This window comes from Zalophus californianus, chromosome 3 (genome assembly GCF_009762305.2).
Source record: "Zalophus californianus isolate mZalCal1 chromosome 3, mZalCal1.pri.v2, whole genome shotgun sequence".
Classification (NCBI taxonomy): domain Eukaryota; kingdom Metazoa; phylum Chordata; class Mammalia; order Carnivora; family Otariidae; genus Zalophus; species Zalophus californianus.
The window spans coordinates 70,677,905-70,704,980 of record NC_045597.1 but is presented as its reverse complement, the minus strand read 5'-3'; the positions used below and the strand labels follow the sequence as shown (position 1 = coordinate 70,704,980).

The window sequence follows — 27,076 nt, the reverse complement described above, 5'->3', positions numbered from 1 at the left end:
TAGCAAAAAATGAAAATTGGATTTTCATACAAAGTAACTTCATTTCTGCTACCATTTATACACCTTCCCCCTCCCAATCCCATTTTTGAGTTAATGACAAAACCGTTTAGAAATGACACCATAAGATGAACTTTATTTTAAAGCTCATAAAAGGCTTCACAATATCAGTTACAAACAGAATCAACATTTCTTCCAATTTACACCTTCACATGACAATGTACTGTATAACAGGAGATATAGTTGAAAGTTTTTGTTCTGCATGCTGCTAACACATTTCACTAGCTTTTGCTTTACTCGTTGATTTTTAATATCAAAGCAAAAAGTCATATTCTATTGGACAGAATTAATATTAGAAAGCCCTTATGAAATCAGACTTAGTCTTGTTTATAAACATCCACACCCACACACATGCTGAAATGGAGAGCAAAATGCAAGAAAACTACCTTGGCAGGAGCAAATGCTTCAAGATTTTAATCACAGCCTTCTTGAACAAGCAGTACAGTTTGTTTTCTTTTCTCCAAAAGACAAAAGTCAGTTTCATCCTCAGTGATGCAAATGGTAATACTGCACAGAAGCTTAGTATGAATTCACAATTCCACAGGAATCTGAAAGTTACCAAGGCAATTTTCCCTTTTAGGATCATAAAGACTACAGACTTAAGCTTTTTTCTCTTTCCATATAATACACAAAATTTCTAAACATCCTTAAAAAAGAAAATATAAATAGTCTCAGTATGTTATGTAGAATCACATACTATGGCAAAAATATTTTATTCATTGAAGGCCTACGCCAATGCAATGTTATCTAGTCCAAGTCCATATTAATGGAACTCTTCTCATTCGGGTAACATTCTCCATTCTGATGTGGAGGCTCAGCACCAAAATTTTCTTTGCCTTCTAAATCTTCTTCTTTTTTATCAATATTTGGGCCATTTGGAGTTCTTTCCAGCTTGGGTGATTCAATTTTTGGCTTAGGTTGTGTTACGACGGGTTCACAAGTGTTATTCAACTCCTAAGCAAGGGAAACAAAACTGGTCAACTCCAAACCATCCAGTCATTTTCAATTACTTACCTAACACACCACCTGAACTGTTTATTTTTCTATCAACTCCAATTACACATATCTCGAGGAATTCAATTTCCTCATTACACTTGCCCAAAACGATGACTTGAAGCCCAATCAAAAAAGAGCAGTGAATATTCTTCTATGATGAGTCAGGAACTTAAAAAAGTCCTCACATCTTACTACCTCATTTAATCCTCACAATATTAAAAAGGTAGAAATTATGATCCCCACCTAGGAAAGAGGAAAGATGGTTCAGAGAGGTTGGTTAACTTAACCTCAAGATCAGGAAAACTAGTGAGCAAAGAACTGGGATTCAAGATTATAGCCCCCTGACTTCAAAGGCTCACAATTCTTGGGCACCTGGGTGACTCGGTTGGTTGAGCTTCCAGTTCTTGCCTTCTTTGGCTCAGGTCACGATCTCAGGGTCCTGGGACTGACCCCACACTGGACTCCGCACCTTGGAGTCTGCTTGGGATGCTCTCTCCCCCTCTTCTTCTGCCCCTCCCCCCCACATGCTCTCTCTCCAAAATAAATAAAATCTTAAAAAAAAAAAAAGGCTCACGATTCTTTAACCTTCATTGTGTTTCAACATTCTTCCAGCGGGAAAACATTCTTTGGTTTTCGTCTCAACTTTCTTCAAAGCCTCACAGCACTCAGCAAGGCCTTCCTTGATAAAATACCAATCTGGGCCCTTCTCCAGTGCCCAGAATCCCCTAATCCTTTTGATGACTACTTTATTTCTGCCCACAGCACCTGACCCCATCTGATACACTTCCTCTCCTCTTTGTTTGCTGTCAAGCCTTCCTCGAACCAGCAGGTGACTACCACAGGGACAGTGACTTTGTACACTCAGAGTTTAACCTGAGAACAATGGCTGCCACGTGGTAGGGACTCAACAAATGTATTCGCTGAACTGAATAAATAATGAAGAAATGGAAATTTAAGAGAAACATATAAGGTCTTCTGTGTGTTGTAGTATCAGTAATGAACTAAGAAATCTGGCCTCAATCAGGATGAGGGAGAAGATTGATCAAAGAAAGCTATGTTTAAGGTTCACAGGATTGCAACTTGAGTCCCTAAGAAAACACAGCAGCAAACATCAGACAGTAATACTTACCTTTATTTTTGCTTTAATTTCCTGAGCACGTACAACTGGATCTTGATCAAGACTCTTCTTAGCCTGAGCATTCATGATATTATTCATCCACTCCATCACTTCATTAACAGATTTCTCAACCTTTTTCATCTCAGACTCATCAATATGATTATATTTCTCATCCTGAATGGAAAAAGGCACGGTCATTCCATAGACTTAAGTAAGTGTTTAACAGTGGGGCGCCTGGGTGGCTCAGTCGGTGAAGCAACTGCCTTTGGCTCAGGTCATGATCTCAGGGTCCTGGGATCGAGCCCCACTTCAGGCTCCCTGCTCAGCGGGGAACCTGCTTCTCCCTCCCCCCCTGCCCTACCCCCACTCATGCTCACTCTCAAATAAAGTCTTAAAAAAAAAAAAAAGTATTTAACAGTAACCTCTAACCTGCCTGAATTTTCCATGAAATTCAAATCTATCTGTGGTCTCAAATACCAAAAACAAATTTCTCATTTAAGATGTGTTCACACTGAAGGTTCCTCAACTTAGGATCAGCTTATTAAAATCTAGGGTAACTTCCTCGCAACATACAAACAGACTTACGTTATTTCTGAAGTCTGCAGCTATCTTGGCATAGTGCTGCAGTCCCTGTCCCAGTTCTTCAAACATTTTTGGTCGTTCCTCAGCTTCTTGAAACCGAACTTTAACTGGAGTGCCAATTTTCTAAAACAAGACATAATAAATTAACATTTGTCTAACTGCATTTCGAAAGTTTGTAGTCTAAAACACATGTACCACTTTCTAGGGGGAGAGAAGGACCTACCATTAATTCTTCCAACTTGTCAACATATGCTTGTTTAGCTTGGTCCTCTCCTTCTTCATAGAGCCAGTTTTCGGTCTCCGTGAGCAGTCTCAAAAAATTCTGGTGATCCTGTATATGAAACAAGAGAAACTATCAGGGGCAATTTTACTTTAAAAGTTTTCACAACAAAACAGAGTCATCCTCAGAAGTGTTAAACACTAAGTCACCAATCTTATTTCTAGGAAGGCACTCTGATTAGCTGGATTCTCTTTACTGTAAAGTATCAAGGAATAATGAACACTAGTAGATTTTACATGAGAGATGAACAGTAATTCTTTGGGCTTCTCTTTTACATGTGGACACGTGAGAAGTTTTGGTAAACCACTTACTGCCGTAACAATAATGTATCTCAGAAGTCCAGTTTTGAACAATCTATACACTGAAATGGGGTTATGGAAGAGCAATTATCTTTCCACTCTCCAAAGCAATTAGGTCTTCATGAAGTAACTTTCTATTCACTCCCACAACTATCAAAGGGAAATAGACAAGTTGACAATTCAATCACTGAACCTGAAATAAGCCATTCTGAACCAGTTCCCATAATGTATTTCTACTCTAGCCTTAGGAGGTCTACCCTCCTTAGGTTATCTCTCCTTCAGAATCCCACCCATAAGAAATCCAGGACATGTCAGGGCAGAGCCAAAAACTAATGCTTGTTACAAGGTAGTCCAGGGATCTTAGAACTAAAATAGACCCCTAAGTTTAAATTCTTTTAACTTCAGAATTAATCCCGAAACCATCCCAGATTTGTATCTAGCCAATTGTTTTCTAAGCCCCATTTTCACAGTTGTGCTTCTGGGATTTACTCAGAGCCACACTGACTTTGGGAGCTTAGAAAAGGGCTAAGGGGAATAACGTACCCGATAAACTCTGGAATGACTGGATGAACAAGTCTTAGGGGATAAAACAATGACCATGAGCAACCAAGGGAACCAGAGTCATAACAAAACAAAAAAAAAAACAAAAAGTCCGAGGTCTTTAAAACCAAGGATTTCTCTTATTTATCTTTCTAGCCCCCATACATTTAGTGTCATAGACTCTAAATAAATGTTTGATAGGTTCTTTCTTCTGGATGGTAAAAACTAAAAAGTCATTGGGACAAGTTAGAATAAAACTGCACGTTACTAATGAGCCTCTTTCCAGGACTCTGTTTATATAATTCCTCTTTCAAGTTTTCTTCCTTTTTTTTAAGATTTTATTTATTTATTTGACAGAGACAGTGAGAGAGGGAACACAAGCAGGGGAAGTGGGAGAGGGAGAAGCAGGCTTCCCACTGAGCAGGGAGCCCGATGGAGGGCTCGATCCCAGGACCCTGGGATCACGACCTGAGCTGAAGGCAGACGCTTAATGACTGAGCCACCCAGGCACCCCTCAAGTTTTCTGTTTTCAAAAAGCTCGTTACATAATCTAGTAGAGACTTAAATGTCAAATTTGATATGAAACACTTTATGAGATTATCTGAATAAAAACAGAGCTCTACACATACCTGCTCACATATGAATTTTTCATATGGGCCACACAGCTTGTCCCTGAATTCATACACATATTCCTCCACTGCATTTTTAGCATCGTTTCTTTCCTTTTCCAATTTATCCTGCATGATCATCTTACCCTGTCAGATAACAGAAAAGATTAATTTCAGTCTTGGTCTTCTATTACTTGTAACTAAATGTCAACTAGACTCTAGTGTTAAAATCAACAATTATACAAAAAAAAAAAAAATTAGTGTTAACAGTTCTAATTTATACGTCATAAAGCTTATAACAAATCTTACAAAGCTCTTCATTTACTACATTTATCTCATATTGGGATTAATATTGGCCAATATGTAATCGTCATAGGATGCTGCAACCGTATTTGAAATCGAGGGCTTTAGGTAAACTTATTTATCCACTTACTTATGAAATATTAATGAGATATAATTTATTATTAAATTTCAAAACACAATGTTGCCATCTCAATAAAACAAAACAATAAAACCGAATCTCAAATTTTTTCACATATTCTAGACTACAAAGAAGCACTATATATTTTAACAGGAATATTTAGTGTTGCCTGAGACACCAACTGTATTGTGCCCTGTGCTAGGACATAGTGGCATCTAATTTCTTCCAAGACCTTGGGCAATCAATTATATACCAAGCAGAATGATCTAGGGTATAGATCTCTTTCATAAGGATACAAAAATGTAAACAAAACTTGTTAAAAAAAATTAAACTGAAGATTCATCCTAGTCCTAAAACTGTATAAAATGTGGGGTATGGGAAAGAAGTACAGCTATTTCTCTATCAGAGGTATGGGTAACAGGGCCAACCAACTAAATACATTCCAGGATGGAAAATAATTACCTGAAGTACTTACCTCTGTTTCAATATACATGTTAAGAAGGTCTTTCCCTAATTGCCAGACCAAGTTGGCTTCAATAGGCAGCTCAACATTCACCACCTTTATTTTGGGCTTTTTGGCTTCTGGAGGCTGGTCAACTTTCTTTTCATTTGCCTTAGGAAGGGGTAAAAAAAGAAATGGAAAAATTCCTAAACAATTCTTGAAAACAACAACAAAATCTCCCTACCATACTTACTAAAAACAAAATCCCTAAAATCCTAAATTGGAGGAGTGAAGATCATCTAATTTTCCCCACCCACTCATTTTAAACCGGGCTGCAATTACAACTTGAACATGTCATATTTTCTCTCAAGAATTCACCAGAATATTTTTCTCTTTGCATATTAAACTTAAATTCAATCCTTCCTGCTAAAACTCTTCTTCATAGGTCTTTTAATTTTTAAGCCCTGTAAGCAATGTCTAGGACTCCAAAAAAAGTCAAAACTATTATTAAATTACCACATCTTTAAATAACAGTCTAGAACCTAACAGTAACTAAAATACACTGTGACCAATGCTAAACACATTAGGATCTCTTTCTATTCCTCCTCTATACTTGAGTCCCTCTAGCCCACTATTATACCTGCTTCAGTTACAATTAGCACTATACTGATGAGTGCCTTTTAAAGTTTCCTACTAAATTTGGGGATTATGTATATACACACATACGTACATGTATGTATATATGCAGATAAATATCCTTACTCCTACTATCTGCCTTTGAGTCATACCCCTTTTCAAAGCAAACATAAGGTAAAAAGAGACAAAAGAACCTTAAAATAGAAAATGAAATGACACAGCAAATGCTAACAGCTTACTGCAGGTTTTTCAAAATACGTAAATACAGGGCTAAAGAAGTAAGTATCTCCTATGGCCTTTAATTTTCCAAGACTTTTCTATGTATTTCCATTTCTACAGGTTCCTATTAGCTGAGACGACAAAGAACACAATTTAGGAAACTCAGCTGTAGAACAGATTAGAAAATAACCAAGGGAATAAAACATATACCCTGACCGGCTGGGATGGTCAGATAGGAAGGACTAGCCCATCGGTACAATGAGCACCGCCACTGGGTAATTCTGGGAAGTTAAAAGGTTGTTAGAATTCCAGGCACTTCACAGAAAAACTGGGACTTGAAAAAGGTTCAGTGGCTTGCCTAAAATGACAAAGACAGAGATGGGACTAGAACTCATGCTTCCCAGACTTCTAGTTCAGGATTCCGAAAAGTCAGATGTCTCAGAAGTGTAGCCAGCTGTCTCACCAGCAAGGATCTAGTCAATCAGCCTGCAGTCCCCATGTCTTCTTCACTCTAGCACACACGAGAACCCCCCATTATACTGTGCATGCTCCTGGGGCACAGACCACAAGGAAAATGAATTAGAGGACACCCACACCTCGCAAAACACAGGAATACAACAGATATTTGGGAAACAGATCGATGACAGTACACGTGTGACAGTTAAAGTCAGAATAAGACTCTGACGGTACAACATCAAACCAACTACTGACTAAATCGATATATCACAAAATGGCACTCGACAAGGGATGGATGAAGAACCCTCCAAAGGGGTGTGTGAGAATGTTCCAAAGGGCTTGACGCTAGCAGTCCCACCTACAACGAAGAACATGAGATGGTGCTCAATGTCATGTTCCAGACAGGCACTGAGACTAACAGCACGAGCCTGTTAATACTCAACACTAAGTGAGGGGAGGGGCGGGACATTAAGGAGCTGTTGTCGCTAAGAAAGCCATGCTGCTCCACCATGATCATCACAGAACTCTTTTAAGAGGAGAAAAAGGCAGCTTTCAGAGTCAGGAACTAAAGCTCATATTAGGATCCCCATAGGACTGGAAACTTTTACCACCAAGTGGAAAATGTATTTTGGCCAAAGAACAATTCTGCAATTCATCTAAAGCTAAGAAAAAACCAAACCACTAATGAAAGGTTAATAACTTACATGCAATGTGTACAAAGAGTGAAGTTCTGAAAAGCACAGAATGATCTACAGTAACAATGTAAACTTCCCAATATCTATCTGACCATGAATTTTAAAGGTTTGATTAGAAGCTGTCATTTTTCAAGGGACAAAGCACAAATATTTAATTAAGCTTCCAATACATATTGTGGAAGCATGGCAAAGAAAAATGACTTTGAAGTACAATCTGATTATTAGCAGACCATCATAATTAATTTAATTTTGATAGGTGATTTGAGAGGAGAGAAAGTTTTACTAAACTCCTATAGCCCATGTATTTATCATCAGACTAATTCAAGTGAAAACTCATCACACAGCACTGGGATGTATCTATTTCTGCCCCTCACATTAGCAGACACCTCCAGCACTACAGAAGACAAGAAATGCCATGCATTTGCCTCTTGTTGCTTGGAGTAGCAGTTAATCAAGAGAAGCTTTTATGTCTAAAGCAGGATATTCAATTCTCTTAGTTGAGCTTGAGTACCTCTAATTTTAATTGAAAAACACAAAAAACTAAAAGAAAAACCCTATACAGAATAAGATAACTTGGTGCTTGCTCTTGAAACTGCAGATTTAATGATATCATTAATGATCACATGTTGCAACATTGTCTAAAGGAATGAACTAGAAGAGTCACTCACTTTGTCAGCATCTGGGATTTTGTTTTCTTCTGAGGTAAGTTCAGGTGAAGGGGGAGACTGTGAGGTTTGTTGACCATCAGTTTGTACCTGGGGCTGTGTTCCAGCTTCACTGTTGTCTTGCTGGATATTTTTCTGAAATGAAAGCCCAGGCACAAAGGATGTAGAAAGCAGGTGTACTTATATAAATTTAAAAGGTTACAGGGCACCAAAGACAGTACACTCCATTTTTGAAATCTTAATAGGTGGGGGAGAAAAGATAATGGACAAAAGCAAAATAAACACAAAATATTTGAAAACTCCTTACAAATCTTAAACCTGTAAGAAATTCTTTCAATGAAAGCAGTTAATATTGTTAAATAACCAAGCAGTAGGCATTTTGATTGATGTGATGACAATCAAGAACTCTCCTTTAAGAAATTTTGATCTAGCCTTGTACAGCTATTAACTCTCAAAAGCACAAGAAATAGGTTTAGTCCAGGCCTCTCTCCCAGAAACAAGATTCCAAAACTTAAATTCACCAGTAGCCATCAGCATCTCAACATATCACCATTTCAATGACCTGAACAATTGCATAAAAAAGCCAACTCTCAGTCAGCCGTTCAGGGATTCATCATTTCAGCTTACAGATACCCAAGACTCCTGTCCCCACCTCCTTTTTGTGATCCAGCTATTTCCACCTCAGAAGACAGCAGGATAAAGAATATATGCTACATGTTAGTAGACCTCTCCATCCCCGATAATTCAGTGCTTGCGCTAGTCTTTTTCCATCTTTGGGAGAAGCCTGAAACATTCTAATTTAACTGCTTTCTGTCCACCCTGAAGTCTCTCAAATTTTTCTTTCAGAGCTTCAAGATTCTAAGGCAGACACAGAAGTATTCAGAAACAAGGCACTCATGATGTAACAGATCCAAAAGGTACTAAGAGACTGATAAAACAGGCATTAGAATAATGGTGTCCGTAGCCAAGTGGAAAAGTATACAGCACTGGTCATTTAACACATTATTTTGAAATTTTTAAAAATGATAACAAAGCTAAGGCTCAGATATTAATATTCCTTAAATGTTCTAGGAATAATAGTGATAACAGTTGTCTGACCACAGGATACCACACTTTCTCACATCTTGACTAAAACACTGTTCACTCGCCTCTTCATTTAAGCTATTTCTGATTATCCAGAAGTAAACTGTAACAGCTAATCTATTTTAAAGTTTCTTAAAATTCTTCTGCACTCATGCTAATTGGAAGAACATGAACACAGTAACAACTTTCTTTCTATACTCCATGCAGATACTTCTTTTCCTTCCCTCCCATAATATAACAAATCATGTAAATAAAAGCAAGTTAAGTCCTGAAATACCAAAGCCAATTTTGCAGTAATTTAAGAATCAGCTTTAATAGTTGGTATATGTTCCAAATTAATATTTTTAAGTCTTTTTCTTTTTTTCTTAATCATCAGTCAAAACTGCCTTCTCAATATGTGGTCAATGCCTTTAAAAAAAAAACAATTTATTATTTTGTAATAAGTTATTACACTCTTACTATTTTGTAACGTGCCAGTTCAAATTAACTGTATAGAATTTAAGCATAATTCACCAAATTCTGGGCCATATGTTATCATCATCTAGCAACTGCTATCATCATTCCCCAAAATTCTAAATAAAATTAAGAAAACCGTATTTGAACCCTTCCCTACCCTACTCTTTTCCGATAGAGTTAACTATATATTCCAACTCAAAGGCTTGTTATTCACACACTTACATCAGTGTCCGAGTTTTCTGCTGGTCTCTGATTTGGACACTCCATGTCTGCTTCAACAGAAGACCCTTCATTCTCCTCAGCGGGGATTTTCTCCACCATAGATGCTGTAGAGATGGTGAAAATGCCATGCGTATTGACTCGCACTTTGACTTTCACTCTAGATTTTTCTCCATCTTTCTGGGCAGAAACATTCTGAACTATGAAACGGCCTAGAACAAAAAGAAATTGACAATTTTTGAAGTGAATCTAAATGTCTGTAAAGAAGACAAAGACCAAGAAATATAGCTTCACAGTATTGCTGTTCCCAAATCTTCCCATTTTCTCTACTAACTGAATTAAGACATATACTATTGACATAAAATAAACTTAGTTGTACGGTGTTACTTCAATACTTGGAATTAGTCTTAATATGCTGTAAAACCTTCAAAGGCAAAGCACTCTTGTGATTGTTTTTATTTAGCACAGATACTGTAAGATAAGACGACAAGTCCCTGCCTCCTCCTACCCTATTTCTCCAGATGGGTAAGCACAAACTAGACATGAAAATCTGTTAGCAAGTATAAGGCAGAGTTCTCAAATGATACCAAGAACCAGATGCATTTTACTCCTACAGGGTCTTTAGGGAATACTGTTTTTCTGACTGAATAATCAAAACATTTTCCTAGGTCTTAAATAGGAGAGGTTTTGATAAAACCTTTTACCAAAGCCTGAAATTATTATGCAAAATACAGCAGTCCCAGAGCATTACTGAGTAGGAGTTAAGAGTATGGACTCTGACCCAGTCTCTGGGCTTGAATCCTGGCCGTGTAACCTACTGCAAGTTATTTCAGCTATCTATGCTTCTGTGGACCGAGTTGGTGTTTACAATGAGCATGTAAAACTGCAGTACCAAGTGCTATGTGTTAGCTATATCATCTCCACTAACAGCCTTCTTATTCCAGAGGCCACTAAACCAAAATTAAGTATTTTGAATCTAGTATGTGTAAAGCACTATATGGGATTTGACATTTTTATATTTAAGGTGCTGTTTACACAAACACAGAAAGTTACAGATTTAATTACCAGGTCAATGAAAGATGTTGGAGTAGACGTTCAATAATTATCAAATCACTGGAGCTCAGGAAATGATTACTGTAAGACCCATTTAAAGAAACAGCATTTACTGTGGGGTATCCGAGATGAGTTAGAGGACGGAGAGAGATGTAAGATCGTTCTTTAAGTATGTGCGAGCTTTTCAGTTTTGGTGATAACATATGGATTTGATGTCATACTAAAAAGCTTGGATTTTATCCTTTGCACAATGGGGAATTAACGCATAGAATCCAACCTATTAAAATTTCACTCTCTATTCAACAATTTCTCAAGCTAATTTCCTAGCAATAAATTCGTAAAAACTGTTTAAAACAAAACAAAACTACAACAAAAAAACCTCTTCTGCGCCAAACATTTTTAGTCTTAAGTGGTAAGAAAGAAAACACAAATGGTCAGGTTAGACTTCTTCAAACAACTTCGTTATGAAAAGGTGTGGGGCAACAGTGAGTCCTGAACAGATCTTGTAATATTGGCAAACTTTACCCTCAGCCTGGGAAAGACACAAGGCCACTCAGGAAGGGATCTGTAGCTCTCCCATAAATTTCCAGTTAGTAAGAGTAAAAACAGATGGATAGTGCCAAACCTCTCAAGGAAAAACGTACCAAAAAAGATGTACTTTTAAAAGAGATTACAATGTACGGTGATTAACATAATAAAATAAAAAGTAAAAAAAAAAAAAGAGAGAGATTACAATAGAAAGGTATATTTGAGAAGCTACTGCAATGGTTTCTAAGCCAGGTTTTAAATTAGAAGTAACATTCCATCTAGAAGAAAGGTTAACATTAAAAACAGGTGGTAATCCTTTAAGTAGAGACTGTATCAGAAGAGAAAAAAGACTGACATGTTCCTAAACACAAATAACGTGGACATAACAGCAACACTAAGCAAGTCATTCCATCTCTACAGGCCAATTTATTCATCAATAAAAGGAAGAGATTTCTTCATCACCATTATTGTAAACTGACAGTGTCTTTACATGGAATTATGTTCTACTCAACGTCACTGAGAAGAAAAATTTTTACTTTGGTACACTAAGTCTTTAAAAGCGTAAACCCACAAAATTAATTGCTTACCTATTTTTGCTTCTGGATATGGAACTCCTTGAGGATCAGAATAGAAAGCTTCTAGCTCAAAAGGTCCCCTTCTCAAGAAAGTGAGAACTTTGGAGAAAGGAGCAGCATGGTTTCGACTAAATACTTCGTGGACCCTAGAGGAAAGGAAAAGGCATTCAGTATTCCAAGCACTTAAGCTTACTATGCTACACAAAATGCAATAAATGCTCTGAAATCTCCACCAATTCTATCTCACCATTTATTAACACCAAAACGAGAGAAGTATTTCGAAAGGTTTGATTGTTCAAAGATCCCAATTAATCAGACCCTCAAATGTAAAAGTCATTTGTTAATTTTTTCATGTTTATATTAAAATAGTTATCTGAATAAAGTTATCTTCTGCTACATACCCTTCAGTATCTTCTGAATCATGGTTCCACACCAGAGATATTGGAAAAGGGACTGCATCTGTGATGGAAAATTCTCTAACTTTAAATGCCGGGGAAAGAATTGCACACTTTAAAAGAAAAAAAGAAAGGATTATCATAAGATCATGAATAACTGCACTCACCTTTTAATATAAAACTCAATTCAAATTGGATGGTAAGTTTAAATTCAAAATCAAAATTGCTTATAGTATACGTCTTCTTAAGTACAAAGGATTTAACATCTAAATACTATGCCAATCGCTAAATATAGACCGATAATACAATGAATCTTAGGACAACAATTGTTGACTAGTAACAAGTTTCATAGGAGCTTAGGAAAAAAAATACCAGCCCTGCCAGAAATGCCCTGATAGCAATTTCAATTACAAGCTGTATCACTTTTGAATCTGTGTATGTATCCACACACAGCTCTGTCCACATCACCTTTCAAATGTCTAAGAAACTGAAAAAGGATAAAACCCAAAATGTTCCTATTTTCAGGTAATTTTATGAAGGAAGCAGTGGTAAATTCAAATTTGAGGTGGAAAACACCCAACCGACAAGTAGATTTAGACTAGTCACATAAAACTGACTAAATACACGACTAAACTAAAGGTCAATCTCTGATTAGCACAGGATCCTTCAAAAGAGAGGCCAAGGGCGCCTGGGTGGCTCAGTTGGTTAAGCGACTGCCTTCGGCTCAGGTCGTGATCCTGGAGTCCCTGGATCGAGTCCCGCATCGGGCTCCCTGCTCAGTGGGGGTCTGCCTCTCCCTGTGACCCTCTCATGCTCTCTCTCTCTCATTCTCTCTCTCAAATAAATAAAAATCTTTAAAAATAAAAAAAAAAAAGAGAGAGGCCAAAATAAGCTCTACCTCTCTAACAAAATGATCAACTTCCAATGTTTTGGGGAATTAGAGACTTAGTTAGGGAGGTACACTCCATTATCAAGGAAAAAGCAAAACTAAAAACCCCATGATGCATCATATGGATACAATGGATTATCAGCCATAATGAGCACATATTCTTCCTTTTTAGAGTATTAAGTATAGTCCAGGGCACCTGGGTGGCTCAGTTGGTTAAGCGACTGCCTTCGGCTCAGGTCATGATCCCGGAGTCCTGGGATCGAGTCCCACATCAGGCTCCCCCTGCTCTATGGGGAGACTGCTTCTCCCTCTCCCTCTGCCTGCCACTCCCCGTCTGCTTGTGCTCTCTCTCTGTCAAATAAATAAATAAAATCTTAAAAAAAAACTATTAAATATAGTCCTTCTAAAAATCTTTGTGTACAGAAACTCTTGCTGTTTTGTATTAAAAATAATTGTGCTAACTAGATTAAAATTTAAGCACAGATACCTTGAAACTTTAGTTAAAACTACTTGGTGACTATAATATTATCCTAAGTATAAAGATTAATTCTCTTATCAATAACTTCTAGTTTTGGTGCTTTCGCGTTGCCAAACTTAAGCCTCTGAGTGGCCTTCTTACTTGATGAGCAAGTTACAATCCATTTGGAGGAGGAAGAAGAGCTATTTTCTAAAACGACTTGTTAATACTGTCAGCCCTGCAAATTTTCCCTCAAATCATTTCCTCATTACACCACACTGCCGTTCTAATTCCCCTCTAAGTGCTTTGGAATTACTAATTCGTGCTTCACTGTTGTGTTTCCTGTGTCCCCTCAGAATCATGCCTGCTCCTGATCTGCGGTTTAAAAACATCAGCTGCAAATTTCCTTTCATCAAAAATTTCCTGGATGCTCCAGATCTGAAGATCCTTGTTTCCCCAGAGCCTTCTGGATGTGTTTGGAAGTGAACTCCCTTGTGATAGCTAATTAGACACAGGGCTTTGCTTACTATATAACCCCACCACAATGAAATACGGCAGAAATGGTTTAAGGAACGAGCACCAAGAGAAAGAAGGGCTGAGAAAACAGTACCTGTAGTGCACATCCTCTAGCTACTGCTTCATCTGCGTTGAGGGTTGTGCTAACATCCTTTCCAAAGAATCTGGCAATTTTTTCTTTCACGGCTGGAATTCGCGTAGTGCCTCCAACTATTTCCACAGCACTCACATCTTCAACTCTGAGCTGAGTTTGTTCCATCAGAGAGTGTAGGGGAACTTCTATCTTTTGCAGGAGGTCAGCACAGAGTTCTTCAAATTGTGCCCTTGCCAAGTAAGAGGAACACTATAAATCTCTAGAAACATTATCTTAAAGCCAATATCCTGCCTGTTTTTTTTTAAATAATATTAATCCAATGAATTTCTTTTTCCTTCGACAACCTCGATTCCACATGGGCCAAGTTTAACTGTACTGTAATCTGTAACTTTTAAAAAATATATAAATATACAAAACAGGTGCAGAAAAGAAATGGGGGAGAAAGTTAGTTCTACTGGCATTACTGGGGGGAAAAATCACTTTTAAATTAAGATTGCTGTTTTAGGGGCACCTGGGGGGCTCAGTCGTTAAGCATCTGCCTTTGGCTCAGGTCATGATCCCAGAGTCCTGGGATCGAGCCCTGCATCAGGTTCCCTGCTCTGCAGGAGGCCTGCTTCTCCCTCTCCTACTCCCCCTGCTTGTGTTCCCTCTCTGTGTCTCTCTCTGTCAAATAAATAAAATCTTTTAATTAAAAAAAAAAAAGACTGCTCTTTTCTTCCTAAAAGTTTTTTTGTGAAACCATTATTCAATTACTGGCCTAGAAAGACTAAGAGATGATAAATACCAAAAAAACTCCATCATGAGGGCACTTAGCAAAGATCTTTTTAAAAAACCTCTTCGCATGGGCCGCCTGGGTGGCTCAGTTGGTTAAGCATCCAACTCTTGATTTCGGCTCAGGTCATGATCTCAGGATTGTGGGATTGAGCCCCACATCAGGCTCCCTGCAGGGCATGGAGCCTGCTGAAGATTCTCTCTCCCACTCTGCCCCTACCCCCACTCTCAAATAAATAAAAGACAACCTCTTTGCAGAAGTGATCCTAGTTTCTAATGGTGTGAACAGTCCTAGTGTGTAGCATATAATCTTGAAATGTGGGCCAAGACTCTCAACACCACAGCTAAACTGACATCTGGGTTATAGTTTCATCAGCAAGAAATTTCTTCTATTTAATCTAGCAGAATTCAAGACGCACCTGTTCATCTTTCCCGAAACATCTTTGTCATTCATAAAGCACTCGATATTCAGTGGTAGGTCTGTGCTGTTAGAGCTCATTAGCTTTTTCAACTTTTCACACTCTTGATACAGACGAAGAAGTGCTCGTATTTTGGATTTTGCATCCAACTTGTACTTAGTTTTAAATTCTGCACAAAAATATTCCACTAACTTTTCATCAAAGTTTTTTCCTCCTAAGAAAGGATCAAAGGCTGTTCCCAGTATCTAATTGAGTTAAAACAAATAATCTGGTTATTTTCATCATATTTTTAACTAAAACCTTAAATACTGCTACTCAAACAACTAAAGACATCAAGACTTCTACTTAAATTACTACATGAAATCCCAGTTAAGAGAAATGTTACTACCAAAGCCACACGAAATGCTAAATTTCTGATTTACTTTTAATGATTACACAGAAGATAATCTTAAAAAGCTGCTCTTTCTTAAGCAAGAATACTTAGGAGTATGCTAAGATAATTACATCATCGTTATGGAGAGCAACCTTGGGAATAATTCCTTATTAATATCGTTACCCAAAACTCTTCATTGCCAAGAAGCAAAGTTGCTTAAAGTAATGACAAATACAACACTATTAATAGGTTTTGGTCATTGAGTTCCAATTTATGACTTTACCTTCAATTTTCCCTTGTTAAAGGCACAGGCAGAGACTTGAAAGGCTGAGTGTCCCATATCAACAAAAACCACAATTCGAGGTTTCTCATCCAGGCCTGGAAGATCCTGCTTATAAATTCCGTAATTCAAAGCCACTACAAAAAAATAATTGTTTTAATTCTTTGGTTCACATTTTCTTAGGAATTTCATCATTACCAAAATAATTATACATGCAGGAAACTGGACTATATCAAACACTTAAAGGTGAACACATTCCTTTTATTCCTGACTTCGAACTAATTTTCATGGCATCAATAACTTTTTCCCTTTCTGATTTTAGAACAATGCTCTATCACTTTTCAATGTATGAAGAGATGTGACAGAGAAAATGTACAAGGTGCGAATACGATGAAATGTAACCACAAACAGTAGCAGGCTCATCACACAATACTTACATTTGAACCACAACCTGCCAGGAGACTGCTTATCCAAAAAAATTAAGAATTTAATATACAACTACAGCAACTGCAGTTCCTACCAATTTCTTCTTAGGTCCAAGGCAAATAACTGATCTACCTTAAAGAGACTGTTACCCTTTTCTGAACTTTGGAACCACTGTATTTCTAAATACATATACCCTAAGAACACATCTTTATCAATACTTTAGGAGTTTTAAAACACGTATTAGATTTGGAAGACATATATGCATCAGATATAAAACACGTGTATATTAGATATACACTGGAAAAAAGTCTTACTTGCTTTGTCTGAATACACTAAATTGTAACTGACCTTTTGTTCACCTGTAATCATAAAAAACTAGTAAAGGCTCTAGGAGGAAGGAACAGTGATTGTTTTGTTTACCACTATATCTGTATCTACACAAGGCCTAGCAAATGATACAGTTTAAGTCAATATTTGATAGAAGATGAATGATCAATGACTAACTGCATGTATTCAGGAAATGTAGAAGGGAAAAACTTTTAATCAATGCTTAATAGTCAGGGCAGTTGTGAAACCCCAAATCTTAAGGTTTTGAGAAAACTTAACTATTAAAACTACGTAAGGAAATAAAAAACCAAAACCAACACACATAACTCAAAAGATTAAAATATATACATAAAAGAATTTCTTAATGAAAACAGAATCATAAACCTGACAAAGTGCCAATTTCTCATTAGACATAAGCATCTGAAAAGTTAGAATTCTTTAATTTCAAATCTAACCCTTACTTTTTATACTAGGCTATGTTTCTACAAGTACATGAAAAAGTGTTCGGTTATGATACCTGATGTGTCTTAACTCTAGTTTTGATAGTATATTCACTTCTACATGAAGACAGTTTTTTTTTCCTTACCAGCTGTCATGTCATTCATAAGTCGCAGGCAGTTTAAGCCAACTATTTGTGCAGCATCTAATACAGATCGCCTCTCAGCATCTGTGAAGAAAGAGGGGACCTACCAACAAGAAAGGAAAGAATTTTAACTTGTCTAGAATATACACATACAAATTCCTCACAACCACTTATAATGAATTAACAACAGTTCAACTAAATAGGCGCCTAGTGAAGTCATAAACATAAATAGAACTTTAGACTTAATGTCTAGCAAGTTCCTTAACTTTCAGAATAACTATTTTAAAAAAAATTGCCCCAAAATTGTAATCTTTACTGTAACCAAATTTTAATCCAAAATAAAAATCAGGAGTATTCACTAAGATACAATGACAATTACTTCTATCTAACAGAAAGCTTTATGCGTATGAATACTATTTCTAAGCCAGTCTTAGATTTCTGACAGCAGGAGATCACGTTAAGTCAACACTTAATGTTCAATTATAATTGCACTACAGATAAATACTTCAGGAACTGAAAGATAATACAGAGCTAATTCTAGCATATGCCACTGCCCTATAGTTTTGCTATTCATTGCATTTAAGCGTTAATAGATGATGGGGGACCTTCTAATTCTGTAGACCTGTTAAGATTACAAAAACATTTTTAGGCAATGCCTGTTGATATTCTTAAAAGAAAGAAAAGCAAAAACAAGCTCAAGGGATGGGATGAAGTCTCTTATGGTGCTGACTTATGCTTCCAGCTAGGTTAATTCTTTTTATCGCTTTCTAGGACATCACTTTAACTAGGACACTCTTCAGGAGGAGCATCTAACAATACAGCCATAGAATCACTTAACTAGAAAGTACTGAAGAGAAAACTTAGTACAGCGGCTTTCATTTTTTCCCCAAAGTATTTGTAGCTGCTTCAGAAAGAGAGGCAAGAGCCAAAGTGGGTCTCTGCTCACCTTTCAAATCAGGAACACTGCTTTCACTCAGTTTTCTATATTGCTTATTAAAAAAAAAAAAAAAAAAGGAAGAACCACTGACTTATAACCTAATTCTTTAATTTTACCAGATATTAAGATTTTTTTCCAAGAGACAGCCAGATACTCTTTCAGAACACCTTCTGTCTTGTAAGGGCAATAGGAGAAATTTTAAGCCTCTGCCTCTATTCTTTCATATCCTAGGACACACTGCCATAAAAGCTTCTGAATGGTCTGAGCAGGCCATGCTGCCCATGGTTATAATGCAAAGACCATGAATGATGCAGGTAAGTCCATCATAGACTGTCTTGGTCCAGGGCATTACCACAGATGATCAAAAAGAGACCCTAGACATTTGGGAGAGAATGTCCAGCTGCCTTTTTGGTGTCCAAATAAAAGATGACTTTTGTCCATTTCAAATACTCCTTGATAACCTACCAACTGTCCATAAAAATCTTAAGTTTTGGGGCACCTGGGTGGCTTAGTCAGTTAAGCATCTGCCTTTGGCTCAGGTCATGATCCCAGGGTCCTGGGATCGAGTCCTGCATCGGGCTCCCTGCTCAGCGGAGAGTCTGCTTCTCCCTCTCCCTCTGCCTCTCTCCCCACTTGTGCTCTATCTCTGTCTCTCAAGTAAATAAATAAAATCTTAAAACATCTTAGGTTTTGTCACTACTGGGAGGTGACATTGTAAACTTCTAATGAACTGGTTCTCAACTGACAGAATTCTGAAACCTTCTCATTAAGTATACAAACTAACAGGATATGGTTAACTGAGTGTATTAGAACATCCCCCCATTCAACCAATCAGTCTCTTTTTCCAAGGAGCCCCACAGGAGATTCTGATTTGCACCTCCAGTCAAGAACCTCTGCAACTTGTGGCTAAAAATACCACTCAAACATACTCTGAAATGCTCCCAAACACTATGCTAATGTAGTCCAGTAGGATTTTGATCTCTAGTAATAGAACAGCTTTCACACATTTAATACTTAAGAGTAGCAAAAAAGGCAAATTAAAATAAAACACACTGCCTTGCTGAATTCTACTTACTGAAATAACACAATCTGTTACTGGTTTCTTGAGGTTGTTTTCAGCAGTTTCCTTTAACTTAGTCAACAGCATGGCTGTTATCTGCTCCACGCTAAAAAGATGTTCTTCATCCATGTACATTACCTATATTGAGAAAAGAAAATGTTTTAAACATTGTAGTACTTAAAGCTACATGCTAACACTAACTTCCAAATATTATTACGTATTCTCTTCCAGAAAACCTTTATTGTTACAGTTGTTAGAAAAGAAAAAAGGAAAGAGTAGGAAAAAAAAGAAGAAAGAACTTTTCTTTAGAGATGAAGAGAAGGAAAAAAGCTAAGGCAGATTTTTCCTCTACCCAGAGTACTAGTCAAAACATTATAGAAAGTAGTAAATTTCCACTCTGAGGAGATGAATCACTGACAAATATTATTTGGTGTAGATCCTAAGACAGGAACGTTTCTGCTAGTTTAAAAACAGATTTCTGGTTTTATTACACTATTGCTCTCCAAACAACTGCAACTGGGTTGTCATGGCTTTTGTTTGATAAAAACAACACAACTGAGGTTTTTTTAACCACCCCTAAAGGAAACCTAAATTTCAATAATTATAAAAAAGTTGAGACAATTTAAGTTATAGCAGTATATATCATTTGAATAATTTTTAGACATTAAAACATACTTACAGTTTATAAGAACTTGACCAAAAAAAAAAAGATCTCATCTAATTAAGGACTTTAAATGTTTTTTAAGAATTAAGGGTTTTTTTTTTTTCCTGTAGGTGAATTCCATTTCCTACTAAGGACTCTAAGGGTGCTCAGTTATATTACCTTTATTCCAACTCCACCATTTTTCATTGGAACCAAATCATAACTTAAGTTTTCCTTCTCCTTTTGAATGAAGGGGTCACTGAATGCTCGGCCATGAAACCTTTTGAAGTTAGACACTGTATTGTTTGCATGAGTGATTTGCTGCAAAAGAAATTAGAAAAATTTTTTTTCCTAATTGGAACATCTATCAGGCTATTACAATTTTATAGAAAGTCAATTGTACAACTCAAACCATTAAGAACATAAATAACTTTCTCTGCAACCCTGGGAAATACCAGAAGGTAGGCAGTGAGAGGGAACAGAAGGCAATACTGTCATCACAGACTTTTAAAAAGATTTCAAAATCTGCAAGATAAAATCAAAGATGGTCAAACTACCACTAAAGCCCTGAACAAACCAAGAACTGCATCCCTTTATTTCATTCCTTTTACCCCCCACTAAACTTGTAAGTTTTATACCCAATGAATAAATGAATAAGGAGATCTAGAAGCACTACAGGGCAAATTACATTTAAAAAAAAAAAGTGGTTACAGTTTAATAAATTGCTAAGTGGTCAGAATAAACATTTTGTGCCACAAAATACATGGATTGGGACAATAACGGAATGTTAATTATCTATACCAAAAAGCAAAAGAGGCGAGGATAATTCAAGAAGTTTCTTAGTGACCTAATGCTTTCAACTGCATATTTTTGATGAGTAGGCTCTGGATTGAAAAGTCCCACACTCCACAGTATGTTTCACTCACAGAAGTCAGCAATGGGAACTTTATTTAAAATACAGAAATAATTCAAAGACTAAAAACTGAGACTTCTGAAATAATGAAAATCCCAAAACAGTTTACTATTTACTGTTTTCTCTGGTCCACTTCTTTTAAAGGAAGGACTACAAGTTGGCACTACTAGTTTTTCAAACAACACAGAATTGAAGTATGTTTATATACTAAAATTCCCTCTGATTCTGAAACTGACTTGAGGTAGATCTAGTAACCTATAGGCTAGATCTGAGCCTCTACTGACTCTCCTCATATAATATCCAAAAATTCAACAGAATTTTAGGTCTGGAATTATCAGTATTCTAAATGGCCAGATTCCGGAAGATAGTTACTTCACTAATGTGTTTCTTTCCTTTTGAGTATGTTATTTTGAGTGTACACAGCTATTTTTCTGTTTTTTTTTTTCTTCTTTTATCTTGTATCTCTTCCAACTAGCCTTATTATAGCCTTCCAGGGTTTAGAATTTTGTTTCTGTTTCAGCAATACTGTTTTCTGTATTTGAAAGAACTTTTTCAGTCTCTCTTTAAAAGCCTCTCAGAAGAGATTTCATATTTCATGTTCTTTTACTTTAGTTTTTCCTCCCCAAACCTAAGGGCTCACCAGTTACAACGTGAGGCCCACGTGGGAGGGGCATACATAAATTTTCTAGTCACATTAAGTAACAGGCGAAATTAATTTCAGTAACTTATTTTGAAGCCTAATAGATCCAAAATACTGTCATTTCAACATGTACTCAATATAAAATACTAAGGAGATACTTTATTTCCTTTTAAGACTTCAAAATCTCATGTGTATTTCATACTTACTTCACATTTGTACATTTCAAGTGTATTAACGGCTACCCTAATAAGACAGCACAGGTCTATACAGAAAGTTCTCCCAGTCTTATCTTAATTATTAAATAACCTGAAAATGCTTTTAAATACAGAACTTCTAGAAGGAATCTTTAACTCTTAAACGTGTATAAGAAATTACACATGAAAGAACTTCAAGTGTCTTATTTATAATTTTTAAAAATTAGATAAATTAGAAGGTAGCAAATTACTAAATATTAAGGTTGGCAGATTAGAACACTAAGGTAGATCTTGGGAAAAGAAGAACGGAAAAGAAGGAAAAATAGCCATCTAAGGGCTCATAAAAAATACTCGCATTACACTTCTAAAATTCAAAAATATATAGGCTTAGATATTTCATACTCTTGTATGCCCTTGATATTTTACCTTGAAATTCTCCCCCTTAAAAATGACCAGAATTCTCTTAAAGAACATACCTGATTTTTGGCTGCAACTCCAATTGTTCTGTTTTTTGATCCAAATGATATGACTGATCTAGAAGATATACAAACCACATGTCTCAAAACTGTTAAAAGGCATAGGTGTGGACATCTTTAACTGACAAGAAAATATAAATTGCTTACCCATGGGGGCGGTGGAGGACACCATAACTATAGCACAACTTTGGACTCTAAAGCTTTGGTCAGATACTCAGTGGAAGTCTGCTTAATCTCTACTCTGAGAATCCAATCTAGGTGGCCATCTTACCCAAAAAAGTCTGCTCATGGGTCAGGGGGCATTTTCCAATACCTCAAGTACCAGTATAATTCTCCAGATCCCCAATCATTAGGAAGTGCACATGAACTCTGAAAATACTTTGAATAAAAGGTATCATTAACTTGGCCTTATATACATAATTAACAAAATATATGGTGTAATTCCACTTCTCAGTTAGCAACTCTGTACAAATCTGAGTATCACTGTCATACCCATTGCTGTTCTGATACACCATCGGCCTCTTTAGGATCAAAGGGTTTATATAAACCCAAACAAGTGGGCCTAAGTTAGGTTTTTGGAGCTTAAAAGCACAAGAGAGGGTCTTACATGGAAGACTCTACTTAATGAAGCCAACTAAAAATGACACAGAGCAAGAACCCCAGCAGAACAGAGTTGAGAGAAAGCAGTGAGTAATCAGTTACATTAAATCAGAAGAGATGAAAAATGACTTCTGTGAGATAGCCTTCTCAGCAATAGAAATGGAATGGCAGCACAGAGCAGAGAGAAACTCAAAATCTTGTCAGGAGGAGGTAAGCAAATTAGGTTTTCAATCAGAGAGCAGGTAGGAGTAATAGTGAGATGAACAAAATGGGAATATGCTGAGGGCATTAAACATCAGGCTAAATCAACTTTAAATTTGCTAGTAAGGAAAACACCCTAAATCTAAATTATCTGGCAGGTGCTAAATAGCATCCTAAAAGCTAGAGGAGTGTTCAAGCAAAGGCTAGAACCTTCCAAAAACACTGTATCATTCTAGGCTCAGAGTAACTATTCACTTGCAGAATGACTTAACTCATTTTCCACACTGAAATTAATACTGGCCAACGCAAATGAGTCAAACATCTATTAGATCAAAAGACTAAAGGGAATTCCAAAACTACCATTTGTTTACCCTTTTTAGAGACATATCTGTTGTCTTTATTTCACAGTGGTCAATACAGCCACATACCCATTTTTTCCTACTCTCATTTGAACAGCTTTTCTTCCTTTTATTGGATCAAACAGAACAAAGATGTAAACCGTACCTAAGCACGAAAGCCTGACATAGTGTCTTTCTTACTATACTCCAATTACAGAGCCCTTTACACAGCTAAAGAACAGACTAAATTTGCAAATATGTAAAATCATGGAATAAGTATTCCCAAGGCTACTCGTTGTCAAGTATTTGCTTATTTTCTGATTTTCCATTCACTTTAGTAAATGGCCATCCGTACTCAAATTGTGACATACACAGTCATTCTACCTTTGGGCCTTAATGTCTCATTCAACGCTTTTTATCTTGGGTTTAAGGCATTTAAAAAATAAATACCTACATTAATTTTCCCGAGAAGAAATTGTTTTCATTAATGTGCATGCAGGCATGTTTGCATGTATTATCTTCAGAAAATAAGCCCCTCGAAAAAGTTGCTTTAATAAAATGTTACCTTTGCCCACCCCGTGCCGCTGTAGAATATTTAATTCAGTGACAACATTCATCTCCGAGTTCTAGCACAAAACTGTGCAATTCTCATTTTAGCTCCTTTAAATTGTGCAAAATTAATAGAACACGATTTAGGATTCCCCTTGAATGGCTCTCATAAAATGAGCAAAAGAACGTTTACATCTTCACAAATGATCCCAGGCACTAAGGCGGACAGCGTTAGTAACCAAAGTGCGCACGAAGAGGTATCTATGAAAGGAGGGATTCTGCGGTCGCTAACAACAGACCGCCCGCTCACTGGACAAGCAGCAGCATACAGGCTCTGGAAGCTTCCAGTTCATTTCGAGATTCACAATGCGGAAGAAAAAGCTCAGCAGCCCGCAACTGCGGTGCGCAAAGACATGCTCCGCGGGAGGGGGACAAGCTGGGGGCGGCACAGGCAGCGAGGAGAAGCCGCGTGGGGAAACGGGGGCGGCCGCGGAAAGAGCGAACTGAGGCCTGCCAAGAAAAGGAACGAAGTCGCGGGCTTATGCGCAGCCCGGCCCCCAGTAAGAAGCCCGCTCCGAAGCGACGACCCTGGGCCACTCCACTCTAGGACTTCTCTTGGCCCCGTGAATCGCCAAGACCCCCTCACCCCCAATCCTGGCGGCAAGCCCCCACCCCTACTCTTGGGCAAGCGTCCTGCCCTACCCGGCCGCCGGTACCCAGACCCTACGGCGCTCCCCACATCGCCTTCCGATCGGCCCGGCGCTCCGCAGCCAGCGCGCAAGCCCCGGGTCCCCACATTCCCCAGCCCCCGCCGGCTTTCTTTCCTCACTCCACAATCTCTCCTAGCGCCCCCGCAGGCTCCCACTTACGGGGTGCACCGGTCGCTGAACTCGTTGGCGATGGTCTCGATGCCCCCGGCCCGGGCCACCGCAATGTAGCAGCTCTGCGAGCCCACATCCAGCCCCACCACCGACATGGCCGGCTCGCGGTCCGCCTCCGCCTGGGCTCTGGGTCTGGGTCTGGGTCTGCGTCCTCCGGCCCCCCGCCCGCTCCTTCCGCAGCCGCTTCTTGCCCGGCCGCGCGCCGCTCCCGCGGAGTCCGACCGCTCCCCTGTCACTCGGACGGACACACGGACAGTCGGCCTGGCTGGCGCCTCCGGCTTCCTGGGGACAGTGGCAGCTCCCAGACGACTAAGCACGGGGTAAAGAGGCGATCGGTCTCCGCAGGTAGCTCCGCAAGCTCGGGCTGACCGCCTCGATCTGCACCCAGAGCTCACCGGCGCGGCGCTGAACTACCGACCCAGAAGGGGAGGTCCCAATTCCTCAGCCTTATGTATCGCACTGATCAGAACTTTCCAGAATCTGCGGCATTTACTCACCGGCGCCTCCACCGGCCCCTCCACGTGCCACTTCCGCTTCCTTCTTCTCGAGCCTTCTCGAAAGATTCTACCCAATGGGTGGCTGGTCCCTCTGGGGACGGCCGCGGTTGCCATAGTGGCAGAAAAGCCGCTCCGGCGCTATTGGCTCAAGCCAGCGAGGCTGACCCACCTACAGGCTCTTTGCTGTCCTGATAAAACGGACAATGAAGAATGGAAAATCGTAATGTTCACAATTTACTACTGGGTGATGGTATCCGGCCCTGACAGGCTGATCGGGCGGAGACAAACCCCACTTCTTCGGAGACCCTAGACCCCGAGGAGGCCCACCAGCTGTCAACAGAGCATGTCGGGAACCGTAGTCCAGCTGGGAGATGGAGTGCGCCTTGCATGCTGGGATGTGTGGTCCCGCCGCAGTGCGTGCCGGGACCCGGCTTTGTCTTGGAAGACTCGCGGAGGAGGCTGGGTTCCCTCTAGTGCTTTAGCAGTGGCATTTTGTTTGCTGTTTGTTTTGTGTTCTTTTTATTGTACAGATTACCCCACAACTGGGGAATTACGAAATAGAGGAGGGAATTTCCGTTTAAGCCGCTAATAGGCACAGGGTGTGTGTTAAATGTTCTTGTATTCGTCGGTCGGCAGAATATTCTTTTGTGGAATAAAATGTAAAAGGTTTTTTGTTATTTGTTTTTAAGGCAAGCGTTTTTTAGATGTGGCATAATACAGGAGGCTGTGGTATCACTTGCTGCTTATTTTTGATGTCTTAACTTCAGCGGACCTTGTTCTACCCTGCCTCTCCTAGCCATATTAAGTTTTGCTTCTTTGATCAGAAAACAGCTTTTGTTTCTTTCCCTGAACAGAGATGTTGCTATCAACTTATTTTCAGTAAAGAGACAAATATGAAAAGAAAAAAAGTTGGCACTCTGCTGCTATCATCAGGTCTTTCATACACTTGGGTGTCTTTCAAGTTTTCCTGATAGCTTTCTGCTCACTTTCCCTCAGGCACAGAGAAATACAAGCACAGTTCAAAGATGTGTAACTGGATGTTAGGAGTGGTGACCCAAAGATTAAAAAAAAAATCTGTCTTCTGAAGAGTATGACAACTCTTAGAAGGTTGTATCAGAGGCAAGTCTAGGAGGCCGGCTTTTGTTATACGTGAAGTAAATTGTAGGTGCTTTATGATCCTTGGCCTGGCACCGAGATGAGCTACTTAACCTTTAAATGCTTCATTAGTTAACTAAAGGTGACGGTATTCCTACCTTTGAAACTACTGGTAGCTATGATGATTTCTGTTTTGCCTTACAAAAAACTTCTCTTGCCTCCATGTTGTTTGCATAACAAAATTTTCTATATTAAAATCCATGGAATCGTAGCATTTTTGAACAGAAATAGATCTTGGAGATTTTTTGGTCTTCTCACATTTTGTATATGAGGAAACTTCTGCAGAAAGGAGGAAGGAACAGTTCTTGGTCTTTAGAAGTAGACAGGTTCAAATCCTGGGAAATACTAAGATATTTTATAGCACAGCTTCTAAGAGTACCAGCCTCCCAGAGTTAGACTTCATGGGCTTTAATTCTGGCTCTAGAGACTCACTAATTTGCCAGCTGTGAGAACTTGAGGTAATTATTAAGCTTTCTTGAATTCTGCCCGATAGGTTGTATATAAGGACTGAAAATGTCTATAAACCACCAAACAT

The 27,076-nt window shown here is 38.4% G+C and overlaps 1 protein-coding gene across 1 annotated transcript; it reads right to left on the bottom strand.

Moving 5' to 3' along the window:
• Nucleotides 1-105: 105 nt before the first annotated feature.
• Nucleotides 106-25,430, bottom strand: HSPH1 (heat shock protein family H (Hsp110) member 1). The gene is made up of 18 exons (XM_027590366.2): nt 24,878-25,430; nt 22,321-22,378; nt 20,278-20,418; nt 19,470-19,592; nt 17,461-17,560; nt 16,125-16,258; nt 15,469-15,713; nt 14,279-14,507; nt 12,329-12,435; nt 11,940-12,073; nt 9,775-9,983; nt 8,017-8,148; nt 5,376-5,513; nt 4,501-4,626; nt 2,976-3,083; nt 2,756-2,875; nt 2,183-2,344; nt 106-1,011 (listed from the first exon to the last, which is right to left on the bottom strand). Exons 1-18 carry the CDS (start codon nt 24,982-24,984, stop codon nt 805-807), a joined length of 2,580 nt encoding a protein of 859 aa, XP_027446167.1. The 5' UTR covers nt 24,985-25,430; the 3' UTR covers nt 106-804.
• Between the last annotated feature and the right edge of the window lie 1,646 nt (nt 25,431-27,076).

Excerpts from the sequence above, each read along its gene's own strand:
- HSPH1 (XM_027590366.2), bottom strand. The coding sequence starts at position 24,984 with ATGTCGGTGGTGGGGCTGGATGTGGGCTCGCAGAGCTGCTACATTGCG. Across the intron at positions 22,379-24,877 it reads TTCAGCGACCGGTGCACCCC|ATCAGTCATATCATTTGGAT; the intron begins GTAAGTGGGAGC and ends TATATCTTCTAG. Across the intron at positions 2,876-2,975 it reads ACAAGTTGGAAGAATTAATG|AAAATTGGCACTCCAGTTAA; the intron begins GTAGGTCCTTCT and ends GTCTTGTTTTAG.